The sequence below is a fragment of the Pseudophryne corroboree genome, chromosome 6 (assembly GCF_028390025.1).
Source record: "Pseudophryne corroboree isolate aPseCor3 chromosome 6, aPseCor3.hap2, whole genome shotgun sequence".
Taxonomy (NCBI): Eukaryota; Metazoa; Chordata; class Amphibia; order Anura; family Myobatrachidae; genus Pseudophryne; species Pseudophryne corroboree.
In genome coordinates, this window is record NC_086449.1 from 62390143 (window position 1) to 62403997 (window position 13855).

General features: G+C 39.9%; 1 protein-coding gene across 2 annotated transcripts in view; it reads left to right on the plus strand.

Moving 5' to 3' along the window:
* The window catches only part of LOC134936141 (gastrula zinc finger protein XlCGF17.1-like), a 48859-nt gene extending 38075 nt beyond the window's left edge, over positions 1-10784 (plus strand). For both annotated transcript variants that reach the window (XM_063931058.1, XM_063931059.1), the window contains exon 2: positions 8005-10784. In XM_063931058.1, the coding sequence (XP_063787128.1) occupies positions 8183-9235 (1053 nt within the window). In that variant the 5' untranslated portion in view covers positions 8005-8182 and the 3' untranslated portion in view covers positions 9236-10784. The remainder of the gene's footprint in view (positions 1-8004) is intronic.
* The last annotated feature ends 3071 nt before the right edge of the window (positions 10785-13855 follow it).

Sequence of the window (13855 nt, forward strand, 5' to 3'; positions counted from 1 at the left end):
TCCGAGCTCACGGACGGGCAGCCAATCAGGAGCCGGTCTGCGAGCTCTGATTGGCTAACAAACCAAATGGAGACCAGACACATCACATTGAGGGACAGGAGAGGCGCTCTCACCTCACATAGCAGTGGGATGGGGGACGGCACGGGGGCAGGCAGAGCAATAGTGGGGATGAGTGGGCATGATGCCCTGGCTGCCAGCGGCACCCCCCTCTGCTGGACCTGCTAAGGCACCTATGGCACGTGCCCTGCTCGACCCCCCCTTAGTTACGCCTCTACCACTATGGTCCTTTTCTGGAAGTGTGATCCCAAAAGAAATGTATATCTTCACTACGCTACCCATTCTCTTCCAAATCTTTATAATATGAGCTTTGATTTATATAGTTAAGTTAATTACAATCAAAATATGAATCAATCATTGGACAGCGCCAATTTTTTTTCAAAACTAAACTCAGGGACTATCAACTTGGCACTCAACACTCAGGAGTGTAGGGGATAGTACCGGGCTTCAGCCCTGGCCTTTGGTACCTGGAGGTGGGGCCCTATACTGGGGGTCTCTACTCCCCCAGGAAACCTCAGCCAGGGCTGACTAGTCAGGAAGGTTAATGTTACGGCCAGTGGACTAGTTTAAGCATGTTCCCTGGCTGTGGCATTACATTATACTCCTGTATAAATGCATCCCTCGGCTGTGGCATGTGGCATTACCTCCCTGGCTAGTAGAGCCTAGTGCTGGTTTCAAAAATATGAAGGACCCCTACATCTTTTTCTCCCTGTATTTTTGAAACCAGAACTGGTCCAAGAGCCTGGTGTTGATTCTTAAAATACAGGTGGACAGCACACAGTTTTTCTGCTGTATTTTTTGAACCAGGACCGGCTGAAAGACCCCTGGCTTGTTATGCTTGTGGGTGGGACCCTATACATTCTCACAGATCTATGCAGGCTTTTCCAAACATGCTGTTGAGAGGGATGTCTAATTGAAAAGTGTATTTTGATCCGAGTTTGCACAATTTACAGGTGTGTTTGCAGAAACGATTCTAGGTATATTCCTGTGTTTCATGGTTATGTATGGAAATGACATCCAAGTTTGGTTAATAGCATATGTCCCTGTCCACCCGTGTTTTGTACTTCTATTTGAACAAAAACTTCCATGTTTGTTCTTTAGTAAATTTCTGTGTTTGAAAAAATGCTTAGTAAATTTACCCCTAAATTTCTACCTAACAAATTAATTGGGGCATCTGCAGCTAATAGGAATGAGTGCTCACTGGTTACTGAGTGGTTACCCCATGTCAATTGAAAATGTAAGTTTTAGAATGTCCAGTTTTCAAATCAATAGTTGTTTCCTTAGAATCACAAAATATTAATGGCATAGCGTTTATGAGGACTGCTTCATCCTGTCATTGAAGATCATCTGCAATTTCTGCAGTGTCATTTTTACAAGGGAACTGTCTAGGCGGAATTAACATTCTCTAACAAAATGTGCCTTCCCTTGATAATTTAAATATTTAGTGATTTATTAAAATTTGGGTGATGGGTAAAACCATTTTTAATTTTCTGTTGGTCATATCACACGTGGCTTCAGCATTTTTAACCTGTAGGTTCACGAGTTTCGTTTCTGTTTGTAATTTCTTGGTTACCAAAATATCCTCATGATATACAGCCAAGGTTCATAGATCCTCAGGGACATTGGGGGTAATTCCAAGTTGATCTAAGCAGGAAACTTTTTAGCAGTTGGGCAAAACCATGTGCACTGCAGGGGAGGCAGATATAACATGTGCAGAGAGAGTTAGATTTGGGTGGGTTATTTTATTTCTGTGCAGGGTAAATACTGGCTGCTTTATTTTTACACTGCAAATTAGATTGCAGATTGAACACACCACACCCAAATCTAACTCTCTCTGCACATGTTATATCTGCCTCCCCTGCAGTGCACATGGTTTTGCCCAACTGCTAAAAAAATTCCTGCTGCGATCAACTTGGAATTACCCCCTTTGTACGCCATAGTGAATCATTAATAGTCAACCGAGTTTTTATATTAACTTTAAGACATAAGCACTAGATAGCATTGGAATAAGAGAAATTTGTTCAAACATTTTTTCAGTCCCTCCATAGTTTTGTGTCTCTGTTTTGAACCTGACCAAATATTTGCTTACTGATTCTGTGGATCCCTGTTTAATCATCATTATTTTCCCCCAGTTGTGCTGGCATGGAAATTGAGTTATACATGCATTCATCACCCATTTACATTCTTCATCTGAGTCTGCTCTTTCTGTGTCTCTTGGTGGTTGAGAAAGATATGGTAATTGTATCGCTGGCATTTAACTGTAACTATATGTAACTGTGTTTTAACTATGTTCTAACTGGTTACTGTGTGAGTTGTATTCATGTAACTATAGGTATACTGTACTTTGTAATATATATTGAATCCATATCCTTTTAACAACAAATATATACATCAATGAGCTTTGGAGCTCTGATAATGTGTGGGTGTATTGTTTTCTCTTATGGGATACAGTGTTTTGCGATGTACAGCGCACTTTTATCGTATAAGGTAGTAAGAGGTGCAGGCATTTACAATATATATTAGAGCGGGCATTTTAAATATTTGTGAGAAATCAATTTGGCATTCTTAACATGTTTGCAAACACATGTTTAAGCTGCTGAGCCACTTTCAAGGCTTCTCCAATGTCAGCAGTCCTAACACTACAGACTGCTGACATCGGAGAAGCCTTGAAAGTGGCTCAGCAGCTTAAACATGTGTTTGCAAACGTGTAAATTAATTCTCTGAATTTCCATTACCAGATAGGTTCAGGTATGGTTACAGGTAATTTTTTGTGTGCTGAAGGGAAATGTAGGGGTGGGATTTGCACCCCCCCCCTCTGTCTGTTTGTCTGTGACCTCTCCCCCTTTCCAGCACCTGATACATAATTATTTCCAGAAATGACCGAGCAACCACCATTGTTTGTCTGCTTAGTTTTAACTTCCTCTGGCCTTTACCTATAATCTGCCCACTCAGTTCAAATCTGGTCTGGTTCAAGGGACGTGTATTAACCATAATTTGCCTTCATCAGTAGCAACCACTTTAGGAGCTTGTAAAAATGTTTCTTGCTGTGCTTCCTTAGTTGTGTAGTACCAGTAGTAATGTTGTCTGGTTGTATGTTGCCATAATTTGGTCCCATTTTTGTACTAGTCTTCTCTTTATGTGGAATGAATTAATTGTCTTCATTTCTCTCTAAATGATGTTGTACTAAATTCTCTTTGTCATCAGTATATGTTGTGTCATAAATGTGGGTAAAAGTATTATAAGTATATGTGCCTTATCATCTCTCTCCTTGCCATACAACAGGCATGTCAAACTCATGGTCATCCAGCTGTTGTGAAACTACAAGTACCAGCATGCTTTTCCAGCTGATCAGTGGAAGGTATGCTGGCACGAGTTTGACATGCCTGCCATACAACAAAGCATCAGGAGATTTCTGATGTAATTCTAAAATCCAATTTTCATCTGTTTTATGTCTGATTTTGATACTCTGTCGTCCGTATATATGCTTTTATTAGCTTATGCCATTATTGCTGGAAGAATAGCTTCCAATGAGTCCTGGCTCTTTGAGTCTATTGTTTTAACAGGCATTGGGCCTAATTCAGACCTGATGGCTGGGCTGCTAAATTTGCTGTCCTAGGATCAGATAGTCGCCACCCAAGGGCAGTGTAAATTTTCCTGTGCAAGTGTGCGATCGCATGTGTACGCCATGCTACAAATGTCCCTCAGTCAACGGACAGCTGCAAATCCGTTCGCACCTCACTCACCATTGAATGTTTATTCCACTGAGTGTAGTCTGTGCGCATCCCAGGACTTACTCCTACAGTGCGATGAGAATAGGCCGATTGGGTCACACACCCTCCTTGAAACGCTTGAGAACGCCTGCGTTTTCCCTGACACTCCCAGAAAACGGTCAGTTGCCACCCACAAACGGCCTCTTCCTGTCAGTCAGCATGCGAATGGCTGTGCAATTGAAATTTTCGCACCAGCCTGTTGCTGTTTGCAGATGCCTGTTGTTGTGGGGTGCATGCACAGTCAATCAACAATCGCCCGCTGTGCGTAAATGCACAGCAGTGATCAGGTCTGAATTGGGACCTTCGTCTGTGCTACATAGGATGGACCTTCTAGCCATAATGCATAATTTATCTCCCATCCCTTTCCATTTATCTATATCAAAAATCTCTATTAATGGTATATCATGGTATTCTGAATACCAAATCCAGAGAATGTTTCACAGTCAGACTTCCATACTTCTGACACATCACACTCTAATATTAGAGACTCCTTACCCGCTAAAGATTTTCCTTGGCCCATTATAAAGGCTGATGTATATTTTTATCATCCAGCCTTCAGTTTTCAATACAATGACAACAGGATCTCTCACCTATTGAAGGAAAATTACTCCCCCTTGTGGTAATCCTTATAACCTCATCAGATTAAATGGCCCTTTAAACACACATGTTCCACACTCTACTAAGCTCGTCCTTATGTTGTATGGAGTGCTTTGTCACAGTAGGAAATATCCCTAATACTATTTAGTATACAGGAGTTCAACCGTAGCATCTCCTTTACACCGTCCCCTTTCCAGACCGTCAAGGCCCGGCCAATCACTCACACAAGCTCTCACAGAAAAAACTCTCAATTTAGCAAGGTATGGCAGACAAAATATTAAAAAAAGTGTAACTCTAAACTTTAAAATTTAAACTTTTTTTTTAATTTTAAAATAATAATAAAAAAACATAAGAAAAATTGGTTCCATACTTACAATCTTTAAGAAGCCTTCAACAAGAACACGCCAACAATAACACACAAAAGCAGATGACCTGAGAGAGTACATAGTAGCATAGTATCTAAGGTTGAAAAAAGACAGTTTGTCCATCGAGTTCAACCTATTTGTGGTTTCCTATGCAGTATTATTTTTGGACTAATTTTGTCTGATGCTGATGTCAGCCGTTGTGTTTTATTCCTCTTTTTTTTAAATTACTATAGTGCGTGACTACGCACCATAACCCTGGATATCCTTATCCATTAGGAATTTATCTAACCCATTCTTAAAGGTGTTGACTGAGTCCACCATTACTACTCTCTCTCAGGCAGGGAATTCCAAACACGTATTGTCCTTACTATGAAAAAACCTTTTCGCCGCTTTATGCGGAATCTCCTCTCCACTAACCTAAGCAAGTGTCCATGTTTCCTCTGTGCTGATCTTACCAAAAACAGGTCCCGCGCAAGCTCTATGTATTATCCCCTTATATATTTGTAGATGTTGATCATGTCCCCTCTTATTCTCCTCTTTTCCAGTGTAAACATGCCGAGCCTTGCAAGCCTTTCCTCGTATTCCAGCGTCTCCATGCCCTTAATAAGTTTGGTCGCCCGCCGCTGAACCTTTTCTAGCTCCAGGATATCCTTTTTGTAGTTTGGTGCCCAAAATTGTACACAGTATTCAAGATTTAGTGATTTATAAGACTAGTGATTTATATAATGGGAGTATAACACTCTCATCCCTTGCATCAAATCCCTGTTTTATGCATGCTAATATCTTATTAGCCTTCTTTGCTGCACTCCTACTTTGGGTACTGGTACTTAGTTTGCTATCTATGTGAACACCTAAGTCTTTTTCCAGTACAGAATCCCCTAATATTACCCCATTTAGTATTTAGGTGTTATTTTTGTTCTTGCAACCACAGTGCATTACCTTACACTTGTCTGTATTGAAGCTCATTATCCATCTTGCTGTCCATGCTTCTAGTTTAACTAAGTCATTCTGAAGAGACTCAGCATCCCCCTCCATATTTATAACCTTACACAATTTGGTATCATCTGCAAAAATTTACACCATGCTCTCTAGACCTACTGTTAGGTCGTTAATGAAAATGTTGAACAATAGTGGTCCAAGTAAAGACTCTTGTGGCACACCACTTAGCACTTCAGTCCAATTTGAAAATGATCCATTAACCACAACGCGCTGCTCCCTATTATCTAACCAATTTCTGACCCAAGTGCATATTGTGCTCCCTAGCCCTATTTCTTGTAGCTTATAGATAAGTCGCATGTGCAGTACTGTATCGAAAGCTTTGGCAAAGTCTACAAATATTTCATCCACCTACTTACCCTGATCAAGGTTCGCACTTACTGTTTCATAAAAGCCAAGTAAGTTGGTTTGACATGATCTGTCCTTCACAAATCCATGTTGATTCCTTTTAATGACCTTATTGGCTTAAAGGAACTTCTGAATACTATCCCTTAGAATACCTTCCAATACTTTCCCCACTATAGATGTAAGACTAACTGGTCTATAATTACCCGGTTCAGCTTTACTTCCCTTTTTGAATATTGGCACTACTTCCACTATACCCCAGTCTTTCGGAACCATACCTGATATAATTGTATCTTTGAAGATCAAAAATAGCGGTCTTGCTAGTTCAGAGTGAAGCTCCATAAGAACCCTTGGGTGAATTCCATCGGGACCAGGTGTTTTATTAATCTTTACATTTTTTAATCGGTCACAGACACCTCCTCACTTAAATAAGCACTTAGCAGTGGGACATTATCTTTGTTGAGATTGTGTGTTAGTCCCTGCATTTGGTCTTCTCTTGTAAATACCGTTGAACAAAAACTCATTTAGTTTGTCCGCCATGTCATTATCATTTTTGATTAAGACTCCCAACTTGTCTTTTAAAGGGTCTACACTCTCCTTCTTTAATCTCTTGCTGTTGATGGTTTTTTTTTAAATTGAGATTTGCTTTCCATTTCTTTGCTACTAGTTTTTCAGTTTCTTATTTTTTTTGCATATTTTGTTACAATCCTTATAGTGCTGAAATGACGCTGCATTCCTGTCAGATTTGTATTTTTTGAATGCTCGCTTTTTTTTGCCCATTAGTTCCTTTATCTTTTTGTTAAGCCACACTGGTTTGAGATTTTTATTCCTTTTTTTGCTGCTCGTGGGAATAAATTTGCGAGTATTTATAACTAGCAGTGATTTTAATACATCCCATTTCTCCGCAGTATTTTTTTCTTGAAACAAATTTTCCCATTCAATGTCCCTTAAAGCTTCCCTCTTCATGTCAAAGTTGGCTTTGCTGGAACAGAGGAAGAAAACTAGCTCATACTTTGTGGCCACAGTTGATCCAAGTACCCTTTCTCTAAGTCCACCTTCCTTCTTCATGTGCCAATTGTGGGTTGATCTTGGTGGGACCTTCATATAAATATAATGGAAGAATAATGGTACACAATGAAGTCTCCTTAATATTTATTATGCACGTCCGTACAGAGTAAGCAAAATTGCAAGTTAATATCATACAAATCATACAGTCATATATACCAGATTTGTTTAAAATATATGCCAATCAAAGATTTAAAATATACACCCTTACTGGACGTATTTCAAACTCATGATTAGGACTACAATATCTAAGATAATCTGTAAGTGTTAACATTTGTATTTACTCTTAAACTTCCCAACTGCAATCTATCATACGCCAGTGAATCCCCAACAGCTGGCATTTTTTCCCAAATATATTCATAAAAGACAATCAAAAACAAAACAGTCCTTCAAACTTTTAGGATTCACTGTTGAAGCTACATTTACCATTGTATTATATTCTTAATCAGCTTCCATTATGTATTATGTATATTTCTAGCAAGGTAGCAGGTACTGAAGGAAGCAGCTGCCTAGCAAAGCAATGTGTATTACAAAATGTAATTAATAAATTGTGATGCATTTCTCATCCACCAGTAAATAGACATATCATATTATTTGTAGTTTGGTTATCCTTTTTTAATGCTATGGAAATGTTTATAAACCTTGTACATGTCCTGCAATGTTCTATACTGTAAGTCACTTTTTTCTTGTTTTGTTCATACTTCTTTTGTTTATGTACTTTGTAAGGTGCTGCAGAGTCCTTGTGGCACCATATAAATAACAGATAATAATGATAATACTTCTACATATTTTTTTTCTTTTTTTTGCAGGACAATTAAGGAGATCCCGACTAAGAATACTAAAAGACATTGTGGAAAGGGATATTGTTTTCTGATCAAACCTACTAAAGACAAATTTCAACTTAGACCTCTGGAGGATTCACAGAAACTATTTTAAGTTTCTGGATAATAGAAACCTTCTACAGCTAATTTGTCTCTCATTTAACACATGATGAGTTTCACAGAAGAGAAACCGCATCTGTGCTCTGAGTGTGACAAAAGCTTTACATATAAATCACAGCTTCTCACACATCAGAGGAGTCACACAGGGGAGAAACCATTTACATGTTCTGAATGCAGGAAACATTTTACCTTGAAATCACAGCTTGTTATTCATCAGAAGAGTCACACAGGAGAGAAACCATTTACATGTTCTGAATGCAGGAAATGTTTTACTATGAAATCACAGCTTGTTACACATCAGAGGAGTCACACAGGAGAGAAACCATATAAATGTTCTGAATGCAGCAAGTGTTTTTCAAAGAATTCACATCTTGGTGTACATCAAAGGATTCACACAGGAGAGAAACCATTTATATGTTCTGAATGCAGCCAATGTTTTTCCCAGAAGTCACATCTTGTTGTACATCAGAGGAGTCACACAGGAGAGAAACCATTTAAATGCTCTGAGTGTAGCAAATGTTTTTCTCTGAAGTCACATCTTGTTAGACATCAGATGTGTCACACTGGAGAGAAACAATTTATATGTTCTGAATGTAGCAAATGTTTTTCTGAGAAGTCACTTCTTGTTACACATCAGAAGAATCACACAGGAGAGAAACTTTTTATATGTTCTGAGTGCAGCAAATGTTTTTCCCTGAAGTCATCTCTCCTTATGCATCAAAGGAGTCACACAGGAGAGAAGCCATTTACCTGTTCTGAGTGCAGCAAATGTTTTTCCCTGAAGTCATCTCTTATTATACATCAGAGGAGTCACACAGGAGAGAAACCATTTATATGTTCTGAGTGCAGCAAATGTTTTTCCCTGAAATCATTTCTTCTTATACATCAGAGGAGTCACACAGGAGAGAAACCATTTATATGTCCTGAATGCAGAAAATGTTTTTCCCAGAAGTCACATCTTGTTAGTCATCAGAGGAGTCACACGGGAGAGAAACCATTTACATGTTCTGAATGCAGCAAGTGTTTTTCTAAAAAGAAAACACTTACTGATCACATGAAGAGTCACTCGGATGGGCTGAATGTAGCATGTGTCTCATAAATTCGGCTGGGTGCAAATTATCTATCAGACCATCGCAGTTATTGAGGCTATGATATATAACTGTATAAAGTGTGTGCACATACAACAATCTTTTACATCTGATAAATCAGTCTTACCTTATGATTGCACCTTCTATGATGTTCATAAGAAGCAATTTGTCTTGTAAAGGCATTAGCTGCATTTTGCAGTGTGTTTGCACTGATGACCAATAAGCCAACAAATCTTCAGATAGCTCTGGTCATGCTTTTGCAAATCTCCAATGATGTATCCTTTGTTGATAAATGTTATTTTGCAGAATGTCTGCATGTATGTCTATATGGGGTGATATTTTTAATTACATTTTTCACCATTTTGTTCATGTATGACTCTATTTTGTACATGTATGACTTCATAGATTATGCTGATATGCTTATATATATACTTTTTTTTAATTAGGATTAGTGCTTTTGCAAACAAATAGGCACCAGCTAGAAATATAGCTCCTCTTTAAGTAACAAGTTGTTATTTACCTTTGACCTAGTGCACAAGACATAGTGAGTGGGGAGTGTAGACAGCTTTTTAGGCTGGATGATTATAATAAATAATGTATATGTTCCTATTATAAATATCTCAGATGGAAACAGTCTAGTAAGCTGTTTGGGGTATTGTGTTCAAAGTGGGTGAAAGGGGAAGCTTGTCAAGTCTTATGTCCCATACACACGGTGAGATTCAGGCTATGCCCGATTCTCACTATGTGACAGAGGCTAGGTCAGAACACAGTCAGTATCGCAAGCACACTCATTATGTGCTTGCTATACTGACTATGTGCGATTTTGGCTAAGTGTCAATTTTGACTATCTCTTCCATAGAGATCGTCAAAATTGACTTGCCTGCACAGTCTATCTATTTTTGCGATGCCGACCACATGGGACCGCGCATCAGCATCGAATCGGGATCACAAGGTGACTTTCACCTTGCGATCTGCACTAACTTTTCTTACGATTTTGACTACATAGTCAAAATCGTATGAAAATATCTCACCGTGTATACACACCATAAGATAAAGTATCTTATGTGAACGACTACTGCACCCAGCTTCACAGACACTAAAAGTAATATCTTTTAAGAGCATATTCCTACAGGAGGGCTATAAAGCCTAGAGACTTACACATAGCAGATCAGTTCCAATTGAAGCTGGTTCTGTCTGCAGCAGATCTAGTCTTATATAAATCCACTTCAGCTTAATAATTCAGATGGAGTTATTAAGCAGGGACCCTGAAGGCAACCGAACTTCATTATTTAAACTGCTTAATCGATGACCATCATCTGGGACAGAGCTTAAAAAATCTGAGATAATAGATAACTTGTTACTTATCTGCATGTTTTTATTGTTGTAACTTAGATAAATAAATGTTTATCCTTTTTGAAATGTCCTGTGTCAGTCTCCATATTTAAAACATTGTATCCCAGAAAATGGCCGCTTAAGTTTTTCAACCATATACTTGATATGATAGAAAGTATTCTATATTTACATAAACCATGCCTATACTACTGTATGTTATAGGCAAAGTACAGTGCGTTAATGTAAATATACAGCAAACTTATTAATAAATAAAGTTTTGACTTCTTTAAAACATTCTGTTTAATTAATAGTGTGATTGAAAAATAATCATTTTTTTGACCCTCTATGCCCACTTTATAATAGAATCTTTGTTAGCAGTTGGACAAAATCATGTGCACTGCAGGGGGGGGGGGCAGATATAACATGTGCAGAGAGAGAGAGAGAGAGTTAGATTTGGATGGGGTGTGTTCAAACTGAAATCTAGATTGCAGTGTAAAAATAAAGCAGGCAGTATTTACCCTGCACAGAAACAAAATAACCCACCCAAATCTAACTCTCTCTGCACATGTTACATCTGCCACACCTGCAGTGCACATGGTTTTGCACAACTGCTAACAAATTTGCTGCTACGATCAAGTCTGAATTACCCCCATGGTACAGTGAAGAACCCCCTCCCTTTGTGTGTGTGCTTAGATGGAGTAACATTACAACAATTATATGATTAACTGAGTTTTATTCACTCACAAAGTATACTGTGAAAACCAGAACGAGCAAACTGATATTATAGGTTTAATGAGTCCACAGTAAAATAGGAATGCAAGTAATGGCAATGTCCCAGATTGCACAGGTGAATGCAGATGAGCAGGAATGCAAATAATAAACATGACCCAGGTTGCAGTGGGGAATATAGCAGAACAGGAATGCAAATAGCAGAAATGTCCGGGATAACACGGGAATTGCAGACAAACAGGATAATGGGGGTCATTCCGAGTTGTTCGCTCGCTAGCAGTTTTTAGCAGCCGTGCAAATGCTAAGCCGCCACCCTCTGGGAGTGTATCTTAGCTTAGCAGAAGTGCGAACGATTGCATCGCAGAGCGGCTACAAAAAATAATTGTGCAGTTTTAGAGTAGCGTCAGACCTACTCAGCGCTTGGGAACACTTTAGCCCTTTTAGTTCCGGATTTGACGTCACAAACACGCCCTGCATTCGGCCAGCCACGCCTGCATTTTTCCTGGCATGCCTGCGTTTTTTAGAACACTCCCTGAAAACGGTCAGTTGACACCCAGAAACGCCCACTTCATGTCAATCACTCTGCGTGCAGCAGTGCGACTGAAAAGCTTCGCTAGACCTTGAGTAAAAATACTTCACCCGTTGTGAAAGTACATTGCGTGTGCGCACTGCGCCCCATACGCATGCGCAGAAGTGCCAGTTTTTTCATTAATCGCCCCGCAGCGAACATTTTTAGCTAGCAATCAACTTGGAATGAGCCCCAATGACATGAATGCGGAGATGATGATGGGTAGATATTTGGCAAGGGATGCAGTTACATTGATGGCAGTCGTGATCCCGGTGGTCAGGATTTTGACGCCGGAATCCCGACTGCTCACAGTGGGGGTAATTCAGAGTTGATCGCAGCAGCAAATTTGTTAGCAGTTGGGCAAAACCATGTGCACTGCAGGGGGGGCAGATATATCATGTGCAGAGAGAGTTAGATTTGGGTGGGGTGTGTTAAAACAGAATCTAAAGTGCAGTGTAAATATAAAGCAGCCAGTATTTACCCTGCACAGAAACAATATAACCCACCCAAATCTAACTCTCTCTGCACATGTTAAATCTGCCCCCCCCCCCCCCCTTGCAGTGCACATGGTTTTGCCCAACTGATAACAAATTTGCTGCTACGATCAGGTCTGAATTAGGCCCAATGGCGCCAGTCGGAATCCCGGCTCAGAGGGGCTTCTCCCACTCGTGATTTCCTCCTTTAGACGTAATGTGTCCCCAAGAAACAGGGGAAGTGTTTAAAGGTGCCCGTGATGGTAGTGTTGTTTTTAGAAAACCATGTATAACTATGGCAGTTGTGTCTGTGACTCTCGAACATATCTATTTGGAATGTACTGAGGTTTTCTGCCTGTATGTGCATATTCTAAATAATTTGATGTGCCAAAGGAAGTGGGAGATTCCAAAGTGTTAAGTTTTCTCACACTATACCCTAGCTTAAAATTATTTAAATGTAATGTGAGGACAGGGTATGCAAAAGTTATAGGGGAGAGAGGCAGAAGGTATGTCTATAGGAGTGGAAATAACGTATGTCTCCTATTGTGATATTTAGGAGATTTGGGTAAGTGCTATAGGTTCTAGGAGTGGTGATTATAGGTTTAAGTGAAAATCCTGGTTACCTGGTTATGGTGGTCATTCCGAGTTGTTCGCTCGCAAGCTGCTTTTAGCAGCTTTGCACACGCTAAGCCGCCGCCTACTGGGAGTGAATCTTAGCATAGTAGATTTGCGAACGAAAGATTAGTAGATTTGCGAATAGATAGTTCTTAGCAGTTTCTGAGTAGCTCGAGACTTACTCCTATACTGCGATCAGTTCAGTCAGTTTCGTTCCTGGTTTGATGTCACAAACACACCCAGCGTTCGCCCAGACACTCCCCCATTTCTCCAGCCACTCCTGCGTTTTTCCCAGAAACTGTAGCGTTTTTTCACACACTCCCATAAAACGGCAAGTTTCCGCCCAGAAACACCCACTTCTTGTCAATCACACTCCGATCTCCAGAACGAAGAAAAAACCTCGTAATGCCGTGAGTAAAATACCAATCTTCATAGCAAATTTACTTGGCGCAGTCGCAGTGCGAACATTGCGCATGCGCAATTAGCGGAAAATCGCTGCAATGCGAAGAAAATTACAGAGCGAACAACTCGGAATGACCACCTATATTAGTAGATAAGTTAGTTAGTGAGTGAGTGGTGTTGGTGTTGATGTCTAGATTATGTAACACTGGGTGTAGGTTATGATAAACATGGGGGGTATTCAATTATTGTCGGAAACTGCCATCTTGTCAGAAAGACGGCAGTTTCCGACAGGTTTAGGTCGGAAGGGGCACTGACCTATTCAATGCCCCTTGTTTTTTTCCGACAAGTCGGGAATTCCCGACTTGTCGGAATCCACATGTTCTGTCAGAAGCGCGGCCAAACCCAACAGGTTTTATCCCCGTTTCCGACAATGTCAAACCGACTTTAAAAAAAGTCAGATTGACATTGGTGGTCATTCCGAGTTGTTCGCTCGTTGCCGTTTTTCCGCAACG